Source organism: Symphalangus syndactylus, chromosome 23, assembly GCF_028878055.3.
Source record: "Symphalangus syndactylus isolate Jambi chromosome 23, NHGRI_mSymSyn1-v2.1_pri, whole genome shotgun sequence".
NCBI classification, from domain to species: Eukaryota; Metazoa; Chordata; class Mammalia; order Primates; family Hylobatidae; genus Symphalangus; species Symphalangus syndactylus.
Genome location: NC_072445.2, coordinates 21,063,213 through 21,089,851, shown reverse-complemented (window position 1 = coordinate 21,089,851; position 26,639 = coordinate 21,063,213). Strand labels below are relative to the sequence as shown.

General features: G+C 40.7%; 1 protein-coding gene across 1 annotated transcript in view; it reads left to right on the top strand.

Annotated features, from left to right (window-relative positions):
• TNFRSF21 (TNF receptor superfamily member 21) overlaps positions 1-26,382 on the top strand; it is a 74,140-nt gene extending 47,758 nt beyond the window's left edge. Inside the window, exons 4-6 of the mRNA XM_055263603.2 lie at positions 3,742-4,007; positions 22,629-22,857; positions 24,960-26,382. Of these exons, the coding sequence (XP_055119578.1) occupies positions 3,742-4,007; positions 22,629-22,857; positions 24,960-25,189 (725 nt within the window). The 3' untranslated portion in view covers positions 25,190-26,382. The remainder of the gene's footprint in view (positions 1-3,741; positions 4,008-22,628; positions 22,858-24,959) is intronic.
• The last annotated feature ends 257 nt before the right edge of the window (positions 26,383-26,639 follow it).

Genomic DNA, 26,639 nt, shown 5'->3' with positions numbered 1-26,639 from the left:
GATCCTTCCCATCCTCATGCTTTTCTCCAGGGGCCAGGGCTACCTTCTCAGATAGTTCCTGACTAGTACAGCCTCAGATGTATAGGGCTGGACTCCTTTGATGACCTCCCTAGAAACTTCATCCATCCTCCAGAGCTCCAGGATCTGGCACCACGGGAAAAGGCAATGTTGGCAGGGCACGGTGGCTCACACCCGTAATCCCAGCATTTTGGGAAGCCTAGGAAGGTGGATCACTTGAGGCCAGGAGTTCAAGACCAGTCTGGCCAACATGGTGAAACCTCGTCTCTACTAAAAATACAAAAATTAGCTGGGCATGGTGGTGCACACATGTAGTTCTAGCTACTCGGGAGCCTGAGGCCGGAGAATCTCTTGAACCCGGTAGGTGGAGGTTACAGTGAGCCAAGATTGCACCACTGCACTCCCGTCCAGCCTGGGTGACTGAGTGAGACTCCGTCTCAAAAAAAAAAAAAAAAGGCAATGTGATGTTCTGTGCCCCTGTCTATCAGCCCTTCAGTGGGGTGAGGGTTGTGTTACTTCTCAACGTAAGGAAAAAGACACTTGGCATCACATCCAGTTAAACAATTTAGATCGATTCAACACATAGCTACTGTCACCAATCTTGACGAAAACCCAGGGAACTCCGATGGGACAGATGACTGGGCATCCTGCCAAGCAGAGAGGTGGTCTCCATGTCACTTACTGTCATTTCACATTGAGGTTAATAATTGGAGTGGGAAATTTCATTGTCTTCTGAGTGTGGTTTCTTTTCTTTTAATGAAATGCTTTTCTAAATCTTTATGCTATTTGACAGTCCCACTAAGGTCTCTTTAAATTGCTGTAATTGCAGGGCTGGGGAACTACAGCCCGTGGGCCATATCCAGCCTACTTTTTTTGTAAGTCGAGTTTTATTAGAACACGGCCACATTCATTTGTGGTGTTGGTGGCTGCTTTCGTGCTCCAACAGAGTTGAGGAGTCATGACAGACTGTATGGTTTTCAAAGCCTCAAATATTTACTGCTGTCCTTACAGGGAAAGTTTGCTGACTTCTCTCGTTCTCTCTCTTTTTCTCTTTCTTTTAGGGTATCATAGATTTAAAGAAAGGAAATAAAGGGTGCAGTGGCTCACTCCTGTAGTCCCAGCACTTTGGGAAGCTGAGGTGGGCAGATCACTTGAGGTCAGGAGTTTGAGACCAGCCTGGCCAACATGGCGAAACCCCGTCTCTACTAAAAATACAAAAATTAGCCAGCCATGGTGGTGAACACCTGTAGTCCCAGGTACTAGGGAGGCTGAGGTGGGAGAATCTCTTGAACCTAGGAGGCAGAGGCTGCAGTGAGCTGAGATCACAAGAAAAGAAATAAAGTCCCTGGGGAAACTGTTCCAGGTTCTGTTAGGTGGTGCAAAAGTTACTGTGGTCTTTGCCATTTTGGTGACCAAAAAAAAACACAATTACTTTTTTTTTTTCTCTTTTTTTTGAGACAGTTTTACTCTGTTGCTTAGACTGGAGTACAGTGGTACAATCCTGGCTCATTGCAACCTCTGTCTCTCAGGTTCAAGCGATTTTCCTGCCTTAGCCTCCTGAGTAGCTGGGATTACAGGTGTGCACCACCACGCCTCGCTAATTTTTTGTATTTTTAGTAGAGACAGGGTTTCGCTATGTTGGCCAGGCTGGTCATGAACTCCTGGATCAAGGGATCCACTCACCTCAGCCTCCCAAAGAATTACAGGCATAAGCCACCCATCCAGCCCACGATTACTTTTGCACCAACATATACTTGGTCAGTAATAACAGACCAGGAGGCAGCACACACACTGTGGCCAGCCTTGAGTGCGTTCATCCTAGGCTGGATGGCCATGCCTGAGGAGAATAATTCCAGCAAATAATAATGTCCCTCCACTGCATCACATTCCCTATTAACCACAATTGAGGCACCACTAACTGGGTGGGTGACCTTGCACTAGGCACCAACCCCAACATGCGATTTCCTTGCCAACAAAATTGAACACTTAACCATGAGTATTTATAAAGTATATATAAACACATCTTATATATGTGTATGTTATAAAGATAGTGTAAAAAGGAATAGTAAAGTAAATCTCAAATAAAAGTAATAACATGAAAAGAAAACCCATTTCTCCACTGTCCAGGCTAGGAAACAGAACTTCATGAATACCTTTGAAATCCCTTCTGTGCTCCTTCCCCCTCCCCAAAGAGGTAACTATCTCAGCTTGGCAAATCATCCTCCTGCTTTTCTCTGTAGTTGATTGTTTTCTTTTGCCTAACACTTTCCTACACAAGGAAGGCATTCAAAGCCCTAGTCTGGTCTCCTCACTGGGGTTTTGTGATAACGTGCTAGACTAAAAGGTTGGTATCCCCTGAGGGAGTCATTGATTTATCTTTGATTTATCAACTCCACGGTGGGAGAGGACAGCAGTGAAGAACATTGGCAACCCCAGCCAGTTCATGGAGTTGACTACATGTTTTCATAGTAGAGAATCTAGTTGAGAGAGATAACAAGATGAAACCTGATTTGTAGGCCTTAAATTTTGCTTCCAGTCCATTTTAGTTTATGGGAAATCTCATTGTATCTATTCTTTGTGGGTTTTTTTCTCTTTTTTTCTTTATTTTGTGGCTTAAAAAAAGGATAAATACAGTACTGGGTTTTGGAAGAAGGAGTGGTTGTTAAACTTAAACCTTTTAAACTCTGTAATTACTTCGTAAAGGGTGTGTATTTGCATCTAAAATGCATTGAGCCTTAAGTTTAGTGCTCCGTATATGGAGCTTTCATAATGATGGGAACATTTCCAAAAATAAATTAGCTCTATAGAAAATGTTAATCAGCTTATCCCCAGTGATCCTAGTGAGTTTCTCCATTGTACACATGAGGAAATGGACATGACAGTTAGAAGTTTTAGATTATGCACTATTCTGAATAATGTGATCAAATGTCACGGTCCCATACCATCCTGCTCTGTCCCGCTGGGGAAGGGAATCATCCCTTTGTCCAGCATATCCATGCTGGAGACCTCACCTGCCTGTGAGTCACTTAGTAGCTGTCTAGGTTATCAGATTGACTGTCTGGGTACTACTGGTACTACAGTCCCTGTGTTCAAGTCACCCTTATTTTACTTAATAATGGCCCAAAGCTCGAGAGGAGTGATGCTGAGAATTTGGATATGCCAGCGGCCATAAAGTGCTTCCTTTAAGTGAAAACATGAAAGTTCCCCACTTAATAAGAAAAGTCAATTGTATGCTGAGGTTGCTAAGATCTACAAGAAGAAGGAATCTTCTATCCATACATTGTGAAGAAGGAAAAAGAAATTCATGCATAGTATGTATAGGACTCCGTACCATCCACGGCTTTAAGGCATCCACTGGGGATCTTGGAACCTATCCACCCCTCTTCTTCAACAAGGGTGTATTACTATAGTAACAGAAGAATCACTGTGAATACCTTATTTGGATTTGGCTTTCAAAACACCTTTTTGGGTCTGATTTATTATAATTCTGTGATCACTCCTTCTTCTGGTCTCATACTCAGGAAGTGAAATTTATATGAGGGTACCAGCTAGTCCACAAGATGAGCTGCTGTGCCAAGTGCTTAAGGGAGGCAATGCATTCCTTTGACATACAGCGATAGGAAAGCGTGCCTCTTCTAATTCATTCATTAAAGCAGAGCTGCCCTTATGTAAGAAGCTTCCCTTACAAGCCCTCATTTGTTTTTTATTTTTTCTCTGGTGTAGGTATTGACATCCTAAAGCTTGTAGCAGCCCAAGTGGGAAGCCAGTGGAAAGATATCTATCAGTTTCTTTGCAATGCCAGTGAGAGGGAGGTTGCTGCTTTCTCCAACGGGTACACCGCCGACCACGAGCGGGCCTACGCAGCTCTGCAGCACTGGACCATCCGGGGCCCCGAGGCCAGCCTCGCCCAGCTAATTAGTGCCCTGCGCCAGCACCGGAGAAACGATGTTGTGGAGAAGATTCGTGGGCTGATGGAAGACACCACCCAGGTAATGGAGCCCTGGTTGTGTGTCTTTACCACTGACCTATTGCTCCTATGCTTCAAATTTTATCAGTTGTATGGGAACAAAGAAAAATAACATATTCGGTGGATAGGCACACACACACACACACACACACACACACACACACACACACACACACACCCTACCTTCTAGGATGGGGGTTCTCAGTGGCCGTGCATTGGAATCATCTAGAAAACTTTTAAAAAAAATACTGATGCTCAGAACCTACCTGCAGACCAGTCACATCAGAATCTCCAGGGGACAGAATATGAATCAGTATTTGTAAAAACTCTCTTTGTTACCCCATCTACAATCTCATTTTGCATGACACACTTTGAACAAAACCAAGAAAAAATACTTTTTCCTACACCGCCTCTCCTCCAGAGGGTGTTTTTGTGATGTGGCTTATGAAGGCAGCATTCTCGCCTCATGAGGATGCAGGTGGTGTTAGCGGCAGTTGATGACAGAACTGATTCTCCTCCTTGGGTTGCTCCGTGGAGCACATCAGATGGGAACTGAGGGGACCCAGGAGTGTGACTTCTTTATAGCTAATAAGCCCTGGCTTTGGAGCCAGACAGCATTGGATTTGAATCCTGGCTCTGGTACATATTAGCTTAGGTGACGAAGGGTAAGTTACTTCAACTTTCCTTGCCTCTGTTATTCACATTTGGAAGCCTGCTATATAAGATTAAGATGAGAAATAAAGCATATAAAATGCCTGACTCATTGCAAGTGTTCTACAAGTGGTAGTTACGACCGTGATGTAACTCATTTTACTTAGCCTTTCTTTAATTGTATGTACTTCCCTGAAAGGCCATGAATAAAGTACAGATTTGGATATTGAATCATATTTTCCACAGACTTCAATTCAGGTTTCAGAACATATTCCCAAAGTAAAGAAAATGCTGCCACTAAGACTTGATAAAACCCACTTAAGATTTAAAGGGCCGGTCTGTGTTATTATTCCAGTGGTCCAAATTTGTTACCTGAAAGAGCTAGGTAGAGATTTTTTATGACATCAATTCAGTTTACTATCATTCTATATCACATTTTGTGTATCAAAGGATTCCATTTTACATACTTTATACTTATGCTTAAGTATACTTTATGTACTTAAGAAGTCCAAATGCTTTTATCTTTTTATACTGATCACGCAGTAATTCTTGACAATTGATGTAACCATTTATCAGGTGAATCTTTTATCCAAGTAACTGGATAATAACAATTTATAGGTGCTGACTGACTGTGACGGTGGTCTTTTAAAGCTCCCGGCATATTTTTAACTTCTTTGAAATGTGGAATTTCAGAAAAAAATACTTACTAATAGACCCCAAGTTATAAACATTCAAAGGCATACACCAGTGTCTTATGACTTTCTAAGAAATAATTTAGGTGTGAAATATTATTCACAAGTAAAACCAGGCTTTAAGTAGCTGGATTTGGGGGAAAGCGAGGGCGATGTTAACCCTCCAATTGAGTAAAATGGCGGCGGTTTGAATACAGGGAGTTTAGAGGCAAAGCATTGCCATGCGTTCTTAGAGACTGGCTTTAAGGAGAGAGCTGGAAGACAAGCCTAAGGCTCAAAGAAAGATTTAGATACGTGAGAATAAGTCGCCTAATGTTCTTGATGATGCCTAAAAGAAAGATAACATATGACTGATGCAAGGTTAGGATTTGGTTAACCCAAATCTATGGTGGGCCCATGGAAAAATAAGAAGGTGAGAGTGCATGTGAAAAAGAGTGATTCATAATAAAATCATTAGGTCAACGAATGAGAGAACAAAGCACCTTCTTCCTAAGTGCCAAACTCTTACACACTTTAATTCTTTCCTTCCCCTTATCTCTTCTGTGATACCAAAAGATTCTAATAGTAGCTATTTTTTGTTGTTTATTTTTTGAGAACAGTAATGTCAAAGCACTCTACAACTTTCTCTTTGGTTCTGCTGTAGCCTTTGAGTTATGATGGAGGCTGAGAAGGCAATATTAAATTTTTGATTTCACGTTTTAACAATACACATCAATGTCCAGCGTTTTGGATCCAGCTCTAACTCTAATTTTAATAGCCAATGAACATGGATTTCTGGCTGCCAGTTCTTATTACAGGTTGAGTATCCTTTATCTGATATGCTTGGGACTGGAAGTGTTTTAGATTTTGGATTTTTTCCAGACTTTGGAATATTTGCATATACATAATAAGATAGCTTGAGGATGGGACCCAAATCTAAACATGAAATTCATTTATGTTTCAGATATACCTTATATACAAAGCCTGAAGATAATTTTATACAAAATTAGAAAAAGTGTATGCATGAAGCAAAGTTTGTGTTAAGTACTCATGTGTGGAATTTTCCACTTGTGGCATTATGTTGGTGCTCAAAAAGTTTTGGATTTTGAATTTTTGGATTAGGGATGCTCAAGTGGTAATTACACAGTATGTTTCTCTCTGTCCGTAGTTTATTTCTGAAATTTGTCCCGTCTAACAAGAGAATCAGAAGCCAGGGGGCTTAATTGAGACTCCTTATTCTCATCCTGTGATGGGCTTGTACTCCCTGTGTATGGTGGTACTGCTGGGGATTTGGGGCTTTGCCCCAGGAGTTAATGGACTCTTAATGGGTAAAAATGACTATTTTTTTTTTTTTAATGGTCAATGTTTTTTCTCTTCATAAGCCTGAAAGTGCCTATGTTATGTTCCACTAAAAGGATTAGCCCTGGTGTGACTTTTTGTTGCCTCTGTCAAGAACAGCTGGTTCATTATTAACCATGGTGGCCTATTAGCCATTTTTAAATTAAACCCATTCAGAGTCTGACTCTTTATCTGAGGTATGAGCTGTATTTTTCAGCACGCTCTTCTTTCAAGTTCAACATCTAAACTGAACCCAACCTTCCAGAATCATAGCTATTCTTCCCTTCTGGGACATGAACATTTGGAATAAGCAGCAAAACAGTGGGATAATAGTTGTAAGTTATTGCAGTTTTGCCAAAGCTATTAAAAAACAAAACACTTCCCTAATACAGCATTCCAGTTTGTATGTATCTCTTTTTCCATCCTTTTACTTTGATTTTTTTCTCTGTCTTTATTTAAAGAAAGTCTCTTATAAGAAGCATATATTTCAGACTTTTTTCTTAAATCTAGTCTGATAGCTTTTGATAATTAGAGAATTTCAGTGTTTACATTTTTATGTAATTATATAATTGATTTTTAAATGTAACTTTTAAATGCAGTTACTCAAATATTTGGGTTTAAATCCGCCATATCTTTGTTTTCAATTTGTCCTGTCTTCTTTTTTTATTTTTTTCTCTTGCTTTCTCTTGGAATAATCAAATATTTTTTTCTTATTCCATTTTTCCTCATCTGTTAGCTTGTTAATTTCACATTTTTTACTTCACTTTTAATGGATACCCAAGGGATTACAACACACATGCTTAAATTATGAGATATAGACAATAAATGTGTACTTTTTACCATTTTACAGATACTACGACCTTAGGAGACTTTAATCTTATTAATCCCCCTCTTATACTTGCTTTTGTTTTCATGAATTTTAATGTTGCACTTTTAATGCTGCTAAAAGGCAGAGTTATTACAGTTTTACACAGTCAGGAGTCACACAGATTTATCTGCATATTGATCTTTTCCATTCTTAATACCTTCCTCCTGGAGCTTCAACTTCTACCTGAGATAATTTTTCTTTTGCCTAAAGAATACTTCTCTGTATAGGTTTCCAGCAGTAAACTCTGTTTTTCTTGGTCTGAAAAGTGCCTATTTATACATAAATAAATTGCATTATTTCACCTTAGGTTTTGAAGGATAGCTGGAAATAAAATTCTAGCTTGCCAGTTATTTTCCTTTAGTCCTTTAATGCCTGGGTTTAAGTTTCCCCTGTTAACCAGCAAAGGAGAGGATGTGATTTTATTTTTAAATCTATATTACATAACACATTTTGTGCACAATATTATAACAGGCACTCTGGGCAATGCAAAGATGAGTAAGACAAAGTCAATGCCATCAAGGAAGCTTACAGTTGGATGGAAGGAAGAAATTTACACATACTTATATAATCTAAAGGAGTAAATCCAAGAGGTCGGGAGGAGGAATGTGCTGGATGGCCATCTAACCAGCCAGTAAGGCTCCGATCAGAACATCAGTATGGAGACGTGTGCGGGGTTAAATCCCTGTCCTGGCAACATAGTCATTTTAGGGATCCTGAGTAAATTACTTGGCCTCTCTGCCTCAGTTTCTTCATGAGGAAATAGGAACAGCATGAGTGCCTGTCCCATGGGTTACTCTCAGAATGAGGTGAGTGCGACCCACTGTAAGCATTTGTCAGATGTTGACTATTAATAGTTGCAATTATTTCCAGGCTCTGGAGGCAAGAGAGATGGAAGAATGTTCCTAACTAGCTAAAACTCATACACGTAATGGATCTTTTAGATGCTGAATACTGAGGGTCACTTAGTGTTGGGTGGGGATGTTCACCCAATTCCAGGACTGCTGAAAGCAGGTGGCGGAGCAGCAAGGCTGCTATCCGGGTTCAGTGTCCCAGAGCTGGAAATCCCAGCTAACTGTAGCTATATGTTGCTTACTGCCTGAGCACATGTTCCTAGGCTGGCTGAAATGTTTTCTCTAGCAAGGGAGATAGTGGTCTGCTTCCTCAATAGCTGTCAGAAAAAGAGAAACACAATTGAGCAGGTGAATTTCTGGTTTTCCTTATGATTTGGTTTTCCATGTTTTTTTTTCGCTCCCTCCTTTTATTTTAGAGCCTCTGTATGTGCAGAGAGACTTAACCAGTGCACTCTTTCCCTGCACCTTGGACAGGGTGGGAGGAAGGGAGTCTGTTTCTTCTCCATAAGAAACCCTGGGCAAACAATTTCTCTAACTCTGAGATTTTTCCATTTAAAATGGGAATTACAGGACCTGCCCTTCACACTCTGAGCGGTTATCAAAATTAATTTTGATAATCAAATTACTGTGGGCCATACTAGAGTGAGATATTAAAGTGATGCTTAGCAGCTGGGTTCAGAAGTATTATATCTGTGGGTAGAGTTTCAGCATCCCTTCATTGCTTCATGAGAGAAAGGGGCGGAGAAAGAAATTTTATAGATACTTTAAAAGTGATATTAAAAACAACCACAGCAATTTAAAATAATATAAATTGTGACTTTAGCTGTCCACTTTGATCAGAGATACACAAATATAAAGGACTGATGTTAACCAGGCAGCGGAGTTGAGAATCGATGCTCTACTTCTTATCTCTCCTTCCGTAAGATTAAGCAGATTAAAACTACACTATAATTTAACAACCAGTGGACCCACCGCCAATGTTTTGTGGTGGTTGTTGTTGATTTTTAAATAATAGAAGGATTCTTTGTTAGGATATTTTAGTCCTTTCCAGAACCACATAGGGGACCTATGTCTCAGGAACAGAGCATTTGTGCACTTAGGCACACTCTCTCTCCCTCTACTATAGTAGACTCTGTGTTGAAGCCTGGATAGCTTTGCTCTGTATAATCAACTCAGAGAATCCCAACAGCGAGAGAAGTACTGGGCCTTCTATTTTGGTGAGAACAGCACTCCTGCCTCTGCGGCAGAGGGAACTACAGTTACTGATTTTTTGCTTACCAGCTGCAGGATGCAGCTGTCCTTATCTACGGGTCTGACTGAGACCAGCTATTTTCAGAAATTTAATACAGCGAGGGCGAATTGAAGCAAATACCAGCTGTACATTAACTGTTGGCTTTTTGGCTATTCCAATTAGTCTTTGTCATTAATTTTCCAATTTCTCATCTCTTAGAAATTAGAGATTCTTGTCCTAAGACCTGAGGACAGCTAAACTTGCATGTTACTACAGCATGGAGGATTATTTAAGGTCAAGTTACTTAATTCATGGGGTGTGACTGCGGGCTCTGGGGAACTTCTGGGGTGGTGAGAAGAAGAGGACATTATAAAGGGATTGCTGACACACATAGAACCAGGAACGTTTAGTGATGCTTGTGTTTAAAGTTGTCGTTGTGCACAAAGGAGCAATGTTTATAAATAGGCTTTAGATTTTTAATGACATTTCAGGCTGTTCTATTTATTATCATAGTCCAAGGTTTCATTCAGTTAGTTGACAACCTTTTGTCAAACACCAGCTGTGAGCCTGGTACTGGGTAAAGAAGAAAAATGGTCAGTGCCTTTCAATAACTCACTTGTAGTGATGGAGACACACGTGCAAATAATTATAATTCAGTGGGATAAGCAAATGTTATAATAGAAGTGTGCATGAGGAATTATAAGCATCAGGGTGAAGGAGTACTCAACCTGCCAAAAAAATACGTAGAAAGCTAGAGCAGGTATATATTTGTTCATTTCAAAGTCACTTAAAAAAATCAGACTAGTTTTTTTTCAAGACTATATTTTGGTCTTCTTTCTTTCTTTCTTTTTTTTTTTTTTTTTGAGACGGAGTCTTGCTCTGTCCCCCAGGCTGGAGTGCAGTGGCGCGATCTCGGCTCACTGCAAGCTCCGCCTCCCGGGTTCACGCCATTCTCCTGCCTCAGCCTCCTGAGTAGCTGGGACTACAGGCGCCCGCCACCACGCCCGGCTAATTTTTTGTATTTTTAGTAGAGATGGGGTTTCACCGTGGTCTCGATCTCCTGACCTCGTAATCCACCCGCCTCGGCCTCCCAAAGTGCTGGGATTGCAAGCGTGAGCCACCGCGCCCGGCCTGGTCTTCTTTCCTGAAACTTTCACATTTGGTTTCTGCCTGGGAAGCCCCACCTGCTTTTTCATATTAAGGGCTTCTCAAATCTTTGACTCTGCAAAGAACGTCTGTTTTACTTACATCCTTGTTTTGCTCAGTAGCAAGCTTTTTAGAAACCCTTAACTGTTCTGTAACATTTAAGGTATAGAAATAAGGTTTTAATATCCCATTTCATGTCACGTGCCAGATATCGAACTTTGAATCTCCAGGAACTACTAGAAGGATCTGACAAATTCAAGAATTTGACTTTGTCCCTCTGAATTGGGTTTGAATTTTGCTTTCGCCACTCACTATGTGACCTTGGGCAAGTCCTATACAGTCTCCAAACCTCAGTTTCTTTGTAAGTGCCTTGTAAAGATCTTGCTGAGAACTGGAGGTGAGTGTAAATGCCCAGTTCTGCACTTGATATAGAGCAGGGGGCTCAGTGAATCTTAGCAACTATTTTCTGTGTTGGAATTTGAATTCTACATTGTCCTTTTTTGACTTGACAGCAAATGCATTATGTTTTCAGTAAATGCACATTAAGTTGAAAGTGAATCAGCATTTGCTAAATATCTGTTGTGTCCCAAACACTGTCTGGGTGCTCTATAGATGGTTTATTTAGCAAGTTTCGTGGTCCTGAGAAGTATAGGTGGGTATATTCTAATTAAGATAGTGATGTGGTTTGGGTCTGCGTCCCTGCCCAAACCGCATGTTGAATTGTAATTCCCAATGTTGGAGGTGGGGCCTGGTGGGAGGTGACTGGATCATGCGGGCAGATTTCCCGCTTTGGCGCTGTTCTTGCAATAGAGTTCTCATGAGATCTGATTGTGTAAAAGCGTGTGGCACCTCCCCCCGTCACCACTGCTCTGACCATGTAAGACATGCCTGCTTCCCCTTTGCCTTCCGCCATGATTATAAGTTTCCTGAGGCCTCCCCAGTCATGCTTCCTGTACAGCTTGCAGAACCATGAGCATATGAAACCTCATTTCTTTATAAATTATCCAACTTCAGGTATTTCTTTATAGCAGTATGAAAACTGACTACAGTTATATTACTATATTACTATATTTCATTGAATCCCATGTCAATTGTAAGATATACCATTGTCATTATGTATTACTGAGAAAGAAATAAAATACTGCTAATTATAATTGTAAGAGACACCCCTATTTCAGAGATGTTAAAATGTGAAAGAAATATGCATCATAGAATTAAAAAAATATAGTAGTTGAGCTTGCTGTATGCAGATCATAAGGAGAAAAGTCTAGGAAACAGATTCTTAGGGTCTTTATATTAATGTACACTCCCTCCCCAAAACACACACACACACACACACATACTTCTTATTAGTATTGCCTTTAAGGTTGAGATAATTCAACACAGACAATTTATTTAATAGATTATCAGAGCACCCATTATGTATTAGGCCCTGTACCAGGCACTGAGATACTAAATGAAACAAAACAAAACACAAAACAGAATCATCCCTTGGGATGCTGACAGTTTTATAGGAGGAATAGATATGTGAGCCAGACTTGAGAATATATTCTGTGAAGCTGCTATACAGAGGGATGGAAGTGGGCTTTAATTTTTTTCTGAGACAGAGTGTCTCACCATTCAGAAAAGGCTGGGTCTATTAGTTGATGACATTTCCCACCCCTTTAATCTACACCCTTACTGGCTTTCTCAAAAAGTGCATTGGGAGGAAATCAGAATCAATACTGTGAAAAGAAGCTTATTTTCTCCATCAATTACCAGTGCAGGAGAACACATTTTCATTTTTTTCTTTTTAAAGCCAAAACACCGATTTGGATAAAGTTGAATAGCTTCCAGCTTTGGTCTAGCTTCTCCGCTCTGTGTTTGTGAAAGTGTCCCTTATTCTGTTATAACCCAAGTGTCAATAACAGGTACACTTGCTAATGAGGAATTGCTTCATGGTCAGCAGTAGGTTTTATTTTATATCAGTTAATTTCGAGGTTTTCATCACTTATTTTTCACCATTTCCTTGGGAGAGACTAATGTCATTCCTGATTTTTTCATAAACAATTGCCACAGAGGAAACTTTGATTGATCTACAGTTGGACTTTCACAGGACAGGCTGAAATTAAATGCCCAACAACTAAAATGACTTATCACCAAAAAAGTACTAGAAAAAAAAACTTCGGGGAAATGTTTTGTTTTTATAATCACATTAGTAGAGAATAACATAAAGCACAGAAGCCGTACAAGAACAATGCAACTACTTAACAATAAATACACAAGCCAGAAAACACCATATACAAATCAAAAGACAAAATAATCACAGGTTGAAATTGTTTGAAACATAGGGTTCAGTTTCTTGAAAAATAAGGAGTTTTTACAAATAAAGAAAAAAATGTGCAGTCTTGTGAACAAGACAGTTCACAGAGAAGGAAATACTGAAGACTTTTTTTTTTTTTTTCAGAGACAGAGTCTTGCTCTGTCGTCCAGGCTGGAGTGCAGTGGCGCCATCTTGGCTCACTGCAAGCTCCACCTCCCAGGTTCACGCCATTCTCCTGCCTCAGCCTCCCAAGTAGCTATGAATACAGGTGCCCGCCACCACACCCAGCTATTTTTTTTTTGTATTTTTAGTAGAGATGGGGTTTCACCGTGTTAGCCAGGATGGTCTCGATCTCCTGACCTCGTGATCCGCCCACCTTGGCCTCCCAAAGTGCTGGGATTACAGGCTTGAGCCACCATGCCCGGCCTGAAGACTTTTTAAACATGCAGATTTCTAACCTCTGAGGCTGGCATGGAGACCTACGATTCCACATCTAGGAAGATATCTTACACATGTTCACATGCATTCAGAATGATGCAAGTAGACGTGTATTCATTGTAGTGTCATGTGTAATAGCAAAAGAGTGAGGAGATCTACAAATGCCCTTCACTAGAGGACTGGTTATCTAAGTTATTGAACATCCATACAATGGAACAGCATGCACTTGTCAGAAGTGAGTCAGCTCTTCATGTGCTAACCTCAAGAAGGGTTAAACGAAAAAAGGCAAGGTGAAGAATAGTATGTAGGATGGGGCACAGTGGCTCATGCCTGTAATCCCAGCACTTTGGGAAGCCAAGGTGGGCAGATCACTTGAAGTCAGGAGTTTGAGAACAGCCTGGCCAACATGGTGAAACCCCATCTCTACTAAAAATACAAAAACTATCTGGGCCTGGTGGTGCATGCCTGTAATCCCAGCTAGTCAGGAGGCTGAGGCACGAATGAATACGGGATATGGAGGCTGCAGTGAGCTGAGATTGCACCACTGCACTCCAGCCTGGGAGACATGAAAAAAACAAAACGAAAAAAACAACAGTATGTACATTGTGCCACCATACTGCAAATATATATACATATATATATATATATATATATACACGCACACACACAGTATATACATAGATGTTAAAAATTGTTTTAAAAATAAGGGGGGTGGAGAACATATGTACTTATTTATTGGTATAAGTACAGACTATCTCTGGAAGAGTATATTGTAACTTGGTAACAGTAGTTACCACCACGGAGGGAAACTGAGTTGCCGAGACTTGGAAGTCAGAGGTTAAAGTCAAAGGTTAACTTAGACTTGTAGACCATATGCATTGTAATTCTAATGGCATGAAGCTAATTAATGGACTTATTATGCAATGCTAATTTAATCAGATTTGATGAGTTCAAAAAGCCCGAGTCATAAAGATGAACTTAAGCCTTCTTACTTCAAGGTCTTGAGTTTCCTGTGAAATTACTTTCCATCCTCCACCGTGTCTTACGGCAAGCTTTAAAAAGGTTTGTGAAACTTTTTCTCATCGATAGAATTATCGAAAGGCTTTTTTGTGGGAAAGATTTTCCAATAGAAGTTTAGGGAAACCTAAGGAATTTCCAACGGAGCATGATCTCCTCATGTTCCGATGGTGCTGAGCTCTTAAAAGTCTTGGCAATATATTCAAACGTGAGTGGGCTCCAGCTCTGAACCAACAGAACCCACTTATTCACTGTCCTCACTTCCTCTTTTTGAGAAAGCTAGTCAGTGAGGCAGCTCAGGGCTGCAACACCACTACCGTTGATGTCAGCAGCCTGGACAGCTTGCAGACACCCGCGCCGGCAGCGGGGTGGGGCTTCCTCCCCTTTTCCCTCCCTCCAGAGCCAGCTGGTTCTTACCAGCTTTGGCAGCTTTGTGCAGCACTATTTGTTGTGGCTTTTCTCCTGTACATACAGGAAAGGCACAGCTCTCTTGCTGAGGGCAAGGATTGGCTATTGACACTTTGACTTAAATGGGGGTGGATTTATAGACTTTGGGGCTCAATTTTTAAATTAACTCTTAGAAGTGATGAGAATTCTAAGACGAGGTATATACAGAAAATTACAGCCAACTACCTTGATTTGAGTTTGGGGTATTTAAGCGAGAAACCCACCGTGACCAGCTAACCTAGTCTAACTTCATATGCCTTACGTAAGGTTGCAGTTGAAACAAAACCTTTTCATTATTCTGTGCTTGAACAGATCTAGGGTGAGTGGGAGTGTTTTTGAAAATAATTCCCCAGTGGTTTTGGCATTTTTTTGGCCAGGTGAATCCTGAGATTCCCCTGATGGTGGGTGAGTTTGTTTTGCAGGCTCTGCATTGGCTCCCAGCTTAAGGTTCACTCACCTATGCCGTGTCTGTGGTCTGGCTTGGGGGTTCCCAAGGAAGCTGAGCATAACATCTTGGTGTTGTGCTCCTGTTCCTTCTTCCATCCCATGACATCCAGTGATCCCAGGGAGCTCTAGACAGCAGATGGCCCTCGCTGTCCACTTCGCAATTGACAATTTAGATTTAAGCATTGGTGCTGTTCCCTACTTATGCAATGGAAGCACCTCCATGCTTCATGTACTAAAGTCTGGGCTGTGCAGGAGAAGAAGAAAGAAGGAAAGAAAACAAGAGGTTTTAACTCAACAATCAGAAGCCCAGGAAAAGTTTGGGGAATTTTTGTCTTAAAGTTACTTGACTCTTGGCCCTTCTCTTTAATTTTTTAAAATAACGTTTTAAGAGAAGACTTACGAAGCAAAGAAAATTTGGAAGCACATTACAACAAATAATAAATCTACCATCTAGATTCCATAGTTATTCACATTTTGGCATATTTGCTTTATCTATGTATGTATACCTTTCCAGTCCATATTCCCATTTCGAAGACTTTCTCTAAATTTCTTATAACTGATAATCCTTCTTTCAAGCATTTAGAAATCAGCATTTTTCCATTTGCCTTTTAAGATTTTTGTTTGCAAAAAAAAAATTTGGGTATATTTGGGTTCTACTTGCCAAGACCCCTTACTCTGGATTGAATTGAACAAGAATTCACACTCAGAAGAATAATTTTTAAATCATTGCCTCTCATCATCTGAAACTTCTTTTTTAGGGTGATATATTTGTTTTTATGTTTTAAGGGAGAAATCATTATATACAAGTATTCTACAGTGTCCGAACTTAGGAATTGAATAGATTCAGATAAATCGTTTTGTGATCAGGCTGGTAACCTCATTATATGAACCCTCATTTATATCTGAAATCCTGGAACCACAGAGATTTGAATAAGAAAGCATTTCTTATTATCTGAATTCCTCTTCTCTAAAGACCACATAGATTCAGATATCAAGAAATACTTTTCCGGCAAAGAAAATATGCCTTTTTTTCCTCCCAGAGCCCAATCTTATATGCCTGTATAGGCCTATAGAAGGTCTTGAAATCTAATTTGATTTTGATTATGTGGGCAGCTGGGAGAGCAGGGGAAACAGGCTTGAGATAATATCATAATTCTTAAATAGTTGTAATTTTATATTTATTTGTGACTAGAATTCCTTTGAGATAAACCTTTAGTAGAAATTGAATTTGTTTGTTTTTTTTTTTTTAATCAGCCACTGGTCTGTTGGGGTCTGAAATATTTTCAATAGAAAACAAAGTTATTGGCTACAGTTGAGGTATCTGGTATTTACAGAATCTCATATTTATCTCAGGGCAGTCATCCAGCTGGAGTGTAAATCTGCCATTGAGTCCCAGGTACTTGCAGATCTCACCTCTACCCCCTTCACTCTGGCGGAGGGGCTTGGGCAATGCCTTGTGGTCATGTGATCGCTTGTAATCAGTTTACAGCGTTTGTAAATTTTCTCTAAATGCTGTGGGGTCCAGACAGGGAAGTGACATGGCAGCAAAGAGGGTAACTTTGAAACTAGACAGACCTGGTCTTGAATCCTGGTTCTATGGCTTGGGGCAAGTTATTACCTCTTACAGACTCAGTTTCCTCATCTGTAAAATGGGGCTGATACAACTTCCTTAGCAGCAAATGAATCACAGAGATTTTCTGCTGAATCACCTAGTACAGTATTGGCAATGGCTTATTTCTTCAGGTCTCTTTTTATTACCTCATATGGAAAAGCAGTAAGTTTCAGTTAGATTTAGCAAATGGGCTTTTAAAAACCATTATTAAAGTGATAGAGATTTTCACAAATGTAACATAGAACTCTTCCTTTTTTCTAAGTGTTGAATGAGGTCTGGAGGGAAAATCAAATCAAAACAGTGACTTTAAGGAGCTTTCTGCTGGGGACTATCAGGCATATCTAGTTATATTAGGGAAAAGGGGCCTCGTGGTATTGAACTGGGTAGTGTCAGGAGCCAAGGGGTTGGTTAAATTGAACCATTTTAGCAGGCTGGCAAAGAGCATCCAGGCTGGGCAATTAATGCTTCATTTCAGGGGGTCACTGATGCATCAAAGTCATTAATTAGTTTTATGAAAACAGATTGTGCAACCACAGGGAGATTGTAATTGGGTAGTAATTGAAAATAACTTTGTGGTAAACTTTCGTTGAGTAGGTAGTTCAGTTGGGGGTAACTTGGAAGGGGAAAGAGAATTGGAGTGGGGGATTAGGGCATGAGGAGAATGAAATAGCAACAGTAAGACCATCAATAAATAAGACATAATTTGAATGAAAGGAACACAGAAGTGACCTGGTCTAACCTATTTAGGTTAGAAGTGAGACCACAGGTCTGATGAGGGAAGTGGTTTTCCTAGTGCCACACAGCTAGTTAGTGTTATGTCTTCTCTCTTTTCTTGCAATGCTTTTTCCAGGATTTTCATGACTTTGATTTTTAGAAGCTGACTATGGGGAACATGAAGTGCATGCCACACAGATGGCAGCTGAGGCTGGAGTTCTCGCCTATTCCTGCTCTCAGAGTCTACTCAGGAATGCTGCCAGATCTTGCTGCCTCAAAATCTTATTTCATTTATTTACCACCCTTGTCATGAATAAAACTTGGAAGGATTTTCCTTTACCATCCATGGCTCTGCCATCCCCGGGGCTAGGGGAATACTGCAACCTCCCACCAGTGTGTCATCTCAGGAAAGGCCAGTAAACAGGGAAGTGATTTTTCAGTTTGATATTAGAAGTGGAGAATTATTTTTGAGCTTCAGTTTCCTTTTCTTTCTTTCCTTTTTTTTTTTTTTGAGATGGAGTCTTGCTTTGTCGCCCAGGCTGGAGTGCAGTGGCGCAATTTTGCCTCACTGCAACATCCGCCTCCCGGGTTCAAGCGATCCTCCTGCCTCAGCCTCCTGAGCAGCTGGGATTACAGGCATGTGCCTCCATGCCCGGCTAATTTTTGTAGTTTGTAGTTTTAGTAGAGACAGGGTTTCGCTATGTTGACCAGGCTGGTCTTGAACTCCTGACCTACAGTGATCTGCCCATTTGGCCTCCCAAAGTGTTGGGATTACAGGTGTAAGCCACTGCGCCCGGCCTCAGTTTCCAATTTTGATTTGGTTAAGCACCCAGAGTGGGTACTTCAGTTTTTTAGAAGTCTGGTTGGTGCGGGAATGTAGGGTTGGCAAGGACACAGCTGGAAATGGGGAAGGGCAATGATGACAGTCATGGCTCATTGCAGTACAATCCAGATACAAGTTAAATCATTATTCTCATAAACACTGCTACCAAACTCAGTAGCCCAGAGATATTCAGATTCCCAAAGCAGTAGTCTGTTTACCGAATCCATTTGGATGGTTCCTTGTACTCAGTGGTAGAGGTGCTCGGAAAGGAAAATTGTTAGGTCAGCAGCAGAGCTTTAGGTGTGACTCAGCCTTGAGTAAGTTGAGCCATTTCTCTTTCTTCCCTTATCAGTTTGGACTAATAAGTATCTGGAAGGACTAAGTGTGTTTGCATGGAAACTAAGCAGAAGGAAATTTGGAACTTGTTTGGCTGAAAGAAATGCCATGCTCTTGAAGCTCACCAAATAGAATTGTTCTCTTTTGGGCTGCTTTGGGAGCTCTCCATGCCCCCTGCCATTTTGGTCTATTTACTGTCCCCACCTCATTTCTCACGTGAGTCTTGCAAGTTAGGATTATGTCACGGCAGTAGGCAAAAAAGAACTGTAGTTTTCAAGTTTCTCCAAAGGAGCTTCAAATAAGTGACAGATACATTGCCTTTACAGGCCACGTTTTCTTAATATCTGCCTTAATGAAATAAGTTAGGGCATATATGAATGCCATGTCCACGAACATTTCACAAAAGTGTAGAGAGGAGCTCAGCCACATTGATAATCTTCCTGCTACCCTGTTTCTTGGCTACCCATATAAATAAGAGCTGCTGCAGCCACAACATTTTCAAGATAGCAGAAGGAAAATATACTTATCGGTGGTGACTGCTTTTATAAACAACATTTATTGATTTTCTAGCTGTAAAAGTTAATATATCTTTTTTCTTTTTTTTTCTTTCTTTTTTTTTTTTCTGAGACAGAGTCTCACTCTGTCGTCCAGGCTGGAGTGCAGTGGCACGATCTCGGCTCACTGCAACCTCCACCTCCCTGGTTCAAGCGATTCTCCTGCCTCAGACTCCCAAGTAGTTGGGATTACAGGCACCTGCCACCATGGCTCATTTTTGTATTTTTAGTGGAGACAGGGTTTCACCATGTTGCCCAGGCTTATCTTGAACTCCTGACCTCAAGTGATCCACCCACCTCGGCCTCCCAAAGTGCTAGTATTATAGGTCAACTGGTTATTGTCAACTGAAATGGGAGGATGTATATATAAAATAATAAATGGAAAAAAAAAAATAGGTGTGAGTCACCATGCCCAGCCTAAAGATATAGAGAATTTGGAAAGCTCAAAGAACCTTAGGAAATAAATTATTTTATTTTATGAGTATCTTGGTAAGTTTATGCTCAAAGTTTTTATAAGAGCATCCTCTTCTGGAAATATGGCTTTCTTGTTTAGAGTATTTGTCTTCTCTTTAGTATCTAAATCTTATTGTAGGTGTTCTTCATTGGCTATAAACTCAGAATATTGAACCATGAACTTTCAGAATTAATAAAACAAGGAATTAATTTATTCCACATATTCTGATGACTCACTGTTCTGATTAGAAAGCGGAAGTAACGCAATGCCTAGTACGGTAGCAGTACTGCAAACCAGCTTTGATGGATATTGTATGTATTATGGTAAAGCAAGGAAAGAAATTTCTACGAGCATTTTTTTTTCTTTTGGGAAAAAATGAAAACAACTTCAGATGAAGTCAGAATGCAACCGGCTACTGTTGCACAAAGTAAGAGATACTTATAGTTAGTAACTGAGTAGATTTTCTAGAAAGATGATTTTTAAATGGTCTCTGGCTTTAGTGATGCTTATTAGCTCTGTTGTGATGCTAATACCATTTGTAGGGGCATTTTCATATTCACCTGACTCATTGTTAATTACAGGAGAGCATCAGTTCAGCATTCTGTCTTTCCAATTATGTTGGAAATCGTGCTTAATTTTTACTAATAGGACCTTTTGGCGAAATTGGGAGGAAAATTAAACATTTCAGGTTTTCAAATGAATTTAGGAAATAGGTGGGTGGACTTTTTAGTTTGTTGGCATGTGATTTGTGGGTGGAAATTTCCTTTTAAGCAAGAACAGTGTACTATATTGACTGACCATGTCTTCCAATGTATTGTCCCTGAGAACCAGGATGTAGACAAGCGTTCTTAGTCTAACTGAGTGAATTAAAAAAGTGTGTTGGCATGAATGGCCATGTGCGTTTTCAAGGAGGAGGGGCACGCGCCAGGGCCTATGGAATTAACATTTTACAAGCATTTACGTAACATTCGTCTGTAGATCAGAAAGGGACTGCTAGGTATGCATGTTTCCCAAGTCTGAAACTTGCCCTGGAAGCAACAGCAGGGCGTAGGTGGTGGTTCAGAGGAAAAATGCTGTTGGAACATTAGACATGTGCAGTAATCAGTTATCTTCACAATCTGCAATCAGTTGCAAGAATTTCTCAGGCCTTAAAATTTGTAAAAGAAGCAGTTGTGTTTGCTTTGTGCCTTATATAACTCTCCCATGTAATACTTTGAAATATCAATATCTTCATCGAAGAGCTTGAAAACATTTTACTGGAAGTGTGTGAGTGAAGGGATGAGGATTCTAAGGAGTGGTGATTAACAGCTTGGGGAGAGTGCCCATCATTCCCTGAACCCTGCTCTGTGTGATCTGGCCAGCTGGCTTTCAGGTTTTTTTATCCATGCCGGAAGAGCCAATAAAAAGATAAAGTCAATTACTAGGAGAGGCCACAAGTGCTTGCCAGAGTTCTGATGTATTTTCTCAAATGAAAGGGCCAAATGGAGATGTCAAGCAGGCCTGAGTTGAGCACTGGCTTTCTCCCAGTAGCTGTGTGCCCTCTTTGGGCCCCAGTCACTTCACTGGTAAAATGAGGTCACATCACCTATCACTTCCCCATATCTCCAGGGCACACCCCCAGTACAAGCCACAGTCATACTGTATGTAGCCACTGTAGGAGCGTCCTAACTCTCCCCCAACTTTGATTCTTGCCTCCCTAAAATCCATTCTCCACCCGCCAGCCAGAGTGGTGGTGAAGCTCGCCATCTTTATCTGAAACCATCTTGTGTGTTTCTTATTGTCTCTCTTAACTGCCCACTCCAGAATGCAGTCTGCACAGTCTCTGTCCGTTCGGTCATTCCCCTCTCCTCGCAGCCACTGACACCTCTCATTTTCTCCTGTTCTCATTCTTAATTTTAGCAGTTTTTTTTCCTGAGCTAGTTTGAAATGGGAGTCAGAAAACCTGGGGTCTAGTTGTAGTTCTGTGACTTCCCTGTTGGCCCTTAGTTAAGAAAGTCACTTCACTTCTCCAGGCCCCAGTTTCCTTCCCTGTGAAGCTGAGTGTAAGAGTCAGCAAGCGCTGCAGTAACAAAGGACCGCAGACTGCGTGGCTTAAACACCAGAAATTGATCTTCTCACAATTCTGGAGCCTCAGAAGGCCAAGACCAAGGTGTCTTCTGAGGTCTGTCTCTTGGCTTGTAGATGGCTGCCTTCTCACCATGTCTTCACTGTGTCTTCCCTCTGTGTGCAGCTGTGTCCTCATCTCCTCTTTTTATTAAAGACACTAGTTACATTGGAGTGTAGCCAACCCTAATGACCTCATTTTACCGCAATTACCTCTTTAAAGGCCCTCTCTCCCTGTAGTCACATTCTGAGGTACTGCGGGTCAGGGCTTCAACACGGAGGTGGCATAATTCATTCAGTCATAATACTAAATCATATCTAAGACTCCTTTCAGCTCTACAAAATTATATTTTAAATCGGGGATCTTTCTCCTTACACCCATGCTCCCTTTTACTCACCTGAGATAATAGCTTGGTTCATATGCCTTCCAGTTTTTAGTACTCATGCATATCCTCACTGTATTTTTGAAGGGTTTAAAAGTCTGTGTGTGTGTCTAGCAATCATATAAATAAGTTATGGTCAACTGATATGGGAGGATGTATATATAAAATATTAAATGGAACAAAAAAAGCCTCTGAGGAGGGATTTTAATTTTACTGGTTTTTTTCTATATATAATAAAAGAAATTTCCCTCCAACAGCTGGAAACGGACAAACTGGCTCTCCCGATGAGCCCCAGCCCGCTTAGCCCGAGCCCCATCCCCAGCCCCAACGCGAAACTTGAGAATTCCGCTCTCCTGACGGTGGAGCCTTCCCCCCAGGACAAGAACAAGGGCTTCTTCGTGGACGAGTCGGAGCCCCTTCTCCGCTGTGACTCTACATCCAGCGGCTCCTCCGCGCTGAGCAGGAACGGTTCCTTTATTACCAAAGGTACAGGCATCTCAGCAGACCTCGCACACACTCTTAAACCCCCCAAAGAGCCCCTGGGATTTGTCCCTCCCCGTCCACAGTCCAGTTGTAGCTGAGAGTTGAGTCATCTGAATTACCTGCCCAGGAAGACCAGTCCGAAACTTCAAGATACGCTGGCCCGAGAGAAACCTCGCCATTGGCTGGCGAAGACACGCCTCCGAAATCTTTACAGCTCACGCTGCCTGGTGGAGAGCTATCGGCCGCCCTTTATCCTCATGATGCTATCAAATGTGTGTTTCGGGGAAGGCCTGATAAAATGTAGTCTGGCAAGATTTTTGAAAACTATTTACCAAGCTTGCTGTATCCAAAGATTTAAAGTTGAACTTATCTTGAGAGGCAGAAGTACAGGTTTTAGGCCGTGCACAGCAGCTTACGCCTGTAATCCGAGCACTTTGGAAGGCCGAGGTGGGCGGATCACTTGAAGCCAGGAGTTCGAGACCAGCCTAGGCAACAAAGCAAGACATGGTCTCTACCAAAAAATTAAAAATTAACCAAGCATAATGGTGTGCACCTGTAGTCCCAGCTGCTCCAGAGGCTAAGTCAGGAGGATCCCTTGAGCCCAGGAGTTTGTGCCACTCTGTTACCTGGGTAACAGAGCAAGACCCATGTCTCAAAAACAAACAAACCCTAAGCCAGAAAAAACCTATTTCATTAAAATATAACTTGACTACTGAGTTTTTTGGTGCTAACTTAAATTTTGCACCAGGGGCGAGTGCCTCATTTGCCTCTTTATAAGCCCAGGCTCTGGCTGGCACCATATCCATATGGTAGGCACAATGTCCAAGCTTGAGCGTCATTGATAAAGTGGTTCTAGCCGGGCACGGTGGCTCACGCCTGTAATCCCAACACTTTGGGAATCCGAGGTTGGCGGATTGCTTGAGGCCAGGAGTTAGAGATGAGCCTGGCCAACGTGGTGAAACCCCATCTCTACTAAAAAAAAGAAAAATTAGTCCGCTGTAGTTCCAGCTACTCGGAGCCTGAGGCAAAAGAATCACTTGAACCCGAGACGCGGAGGTTGCAGTGAGCTGAGATCGTGCCACTGCACTCCAGACTGGGTGACAAGAGCAAAACTTTGTCTCAAAAAGAAGAAAACTACAGGTTTTAGTCACTTAAAAATACCCTAAAATTCACTTTGTTAAACTACATTGCAAATACCAATATTTTAAACATTATGGATTGGTAGTTTTGGCAAAGAATTTGCAACTTTTAATTTTTAATATCAGGGTAGGGAATTAGCATATACTATATATGACAGTTTTTAAAGAAATTTTCTAGTTTTGGGTAATTCCAGTTATATTTTAGTGAAAGGGTTATATTTGATATTTTATGTATTTATAATGTTATATTTACATATTTATAATTATATACTTTATATATTTATATTAATCTATTTTACATTTACATAAAATATTTATATTTTAGTTTATATTTTGTTATATATTACATTTTAGAAAAAGTGCTTTATAATAGTAATAAAAGTTATAGTTCCTCACCCCAATGTAAGATATGACCTGAGAAGAAATAATATGTTCTTATTTATGTGCTTTTACTCTCTCAGCAGTTTAGTTCTAAAATATTACAATGTAATCAGAAAACTACGTTGTCTTGGAATTTTTGATCATTTAGAAAAGGGGTGGGCCTGTATATATCTTAGTTTAGTAAACACATTACAGATAGGGAAAGCAGTAAAGGTTTTCTAGTTTTTTGTTTTTGTTTCTTTGAGTATCTCACCATTCACCTTCTGAATTCTAAAATAATTTAGAAGTTACTTAAGTCTAGGAAAATGTCACATTAATGATACCTCAGCAAGCCATTCAAGCAAGACTTTGATCTCTACCAGGCAAATCTTGTTTGCTCTCTTACACGTGCAATGCAAGTAAAAACTCTTGTGTTGTTCTGAATGTGCCAGAGGATCACTCACTCTCTCACTGTAATGGAGGATGGAGAATAATAGGCTGGGGGGGAAATAGATGTCTCTCTCTCTAGGACCCTGCTCTCCTTCCTCCAGGCCTTGCCAGTACAGTCAACTTACCGCTGTCTTTGCTTCCCTCTCTTCTCTGCAGAAAAGAAGGACACAGTGTTGCGGCAGGTACGCCTGGACCCCTGTGACTTGCAGCCTATCTTTGATGACATGCTCCACTTTCTAAATCCTGAGGAGCTGCGGGTGATTGAAGAGATTCCCCAGGCTGAGGACAAACTGGACCGGCTATTCGAAATTATTGGAGTCAAGAGCCAGGAAGCCAGCCAGACCCTCCTGGACTCTGTTTATAGCCATCTTCCTGACCTGCTGTAGAACATAGGGATACTGCATTCTGGAAATTACTCAATTTAGTGGCAGGGTGTTTTTTAAATTTTCTTCTGTTTCTGATTTTTGTTGTTTGGGGTGTGTGTGTATGTGTGTGTGTTTAACAGGGTATATGGCCAGTGCTTGAGTTCTTTCTCTCTCTCTTTTTTTTTAATAACTCTTCTGGGAAGTTGGTTTATAAGCCTTTGCGAGGTGTAACTTGTGAAATACCCACCACTAAAGTTTTTTAAGTTCCATATTTTCTCCATTTTGCCTTCTTATGTATTTTCAAGATTGTTCTGTGCACTTTAAATTTACTTAACTTACCATAAATGCAGTGTGACTTTTCCCACACACTGGATTGTGAGGCTCTTAACTTCTTAAAAGTATAATGGCATCTTGTGAATCCTATAAGCAGTCTTTATGTCTCTTAACATTCACACCTACTTTTTAAAAACAAATATTATTACTATTTTTATTATTGTTTGTCCTTTATAAATTTTCTTAAAGATTAAGAAAATTTAAGACCCCATTGAGTTACTGTAATGCAATTCAACTTTGAGTTATCTTTTAAATATGTCTTGTATAGTTCATATTCATGGCTGAAACATGACCACACTATTGCTGATTGTATGGTTTTCACCTGGACACCGTGTAGAATGCTTGATTACTTGTACTCTTCTTGTGCTAATATGCTCTGGGCTGGAGAAATGAAATCCTCAAGCCATCAGGATTTGCTATTTAAGTGGCTTGACAACTGGGCCACCAAAGAACTTGAACTTCACCTTTTAGGAATTGAGCTGTTCTGGAACACATTGCCGCACTTTGGAAAGTGAAAATCAAGTGCCAGTGGCACCCTTTCCATAGAGAATTTGCCCAGCTTTGCTTTCAAAGATGTCTCGTTTTTTGTATACACATAGTCAATAGGTCCAATCTGCTCTCAAGGCCTTGGTCTTGGTGGGATTCCTTCACCAATTACTTTAATTAAAAATGGCTGCAGCTGTAAGAACCCTCGTCTGATATATTTGCAACTATGCTCCCATTTACAAATGTACCTTCTAATGCTCAGTTGCCAGGTTCCAGTGCAAAGGTGGCATGGACTCCCTTTGTGTGGGTGGGGTTTGTGGGTAGTGGTGAAGGACCGGTATCAGAAAAATGCCTTCAAGTGTACTAATTTATTAATAAACATTAGGTGTTTGTTATTTAAGTAGTCCGAGTGTATTTAATCGTTAAATTTCTTGCTTTGTACATGTCCTCTAGTTGTGACTCTTTGATTAGTCTTTTGCAAAAGTATGTGTGTTCTAAAAACCTCAGCTATTCTAATCTGTAAATCTTGGAAATTAGCAAAGACTTCAGGCAGGGCATCCACTTCCAGTTTCTCACTGAAAGAGGAACTTAAAATTGCGAAGTTTCTGGTTGTTGGAATTCTGTAGAGCCACGGTTCCCAAGCAAAGGGAGA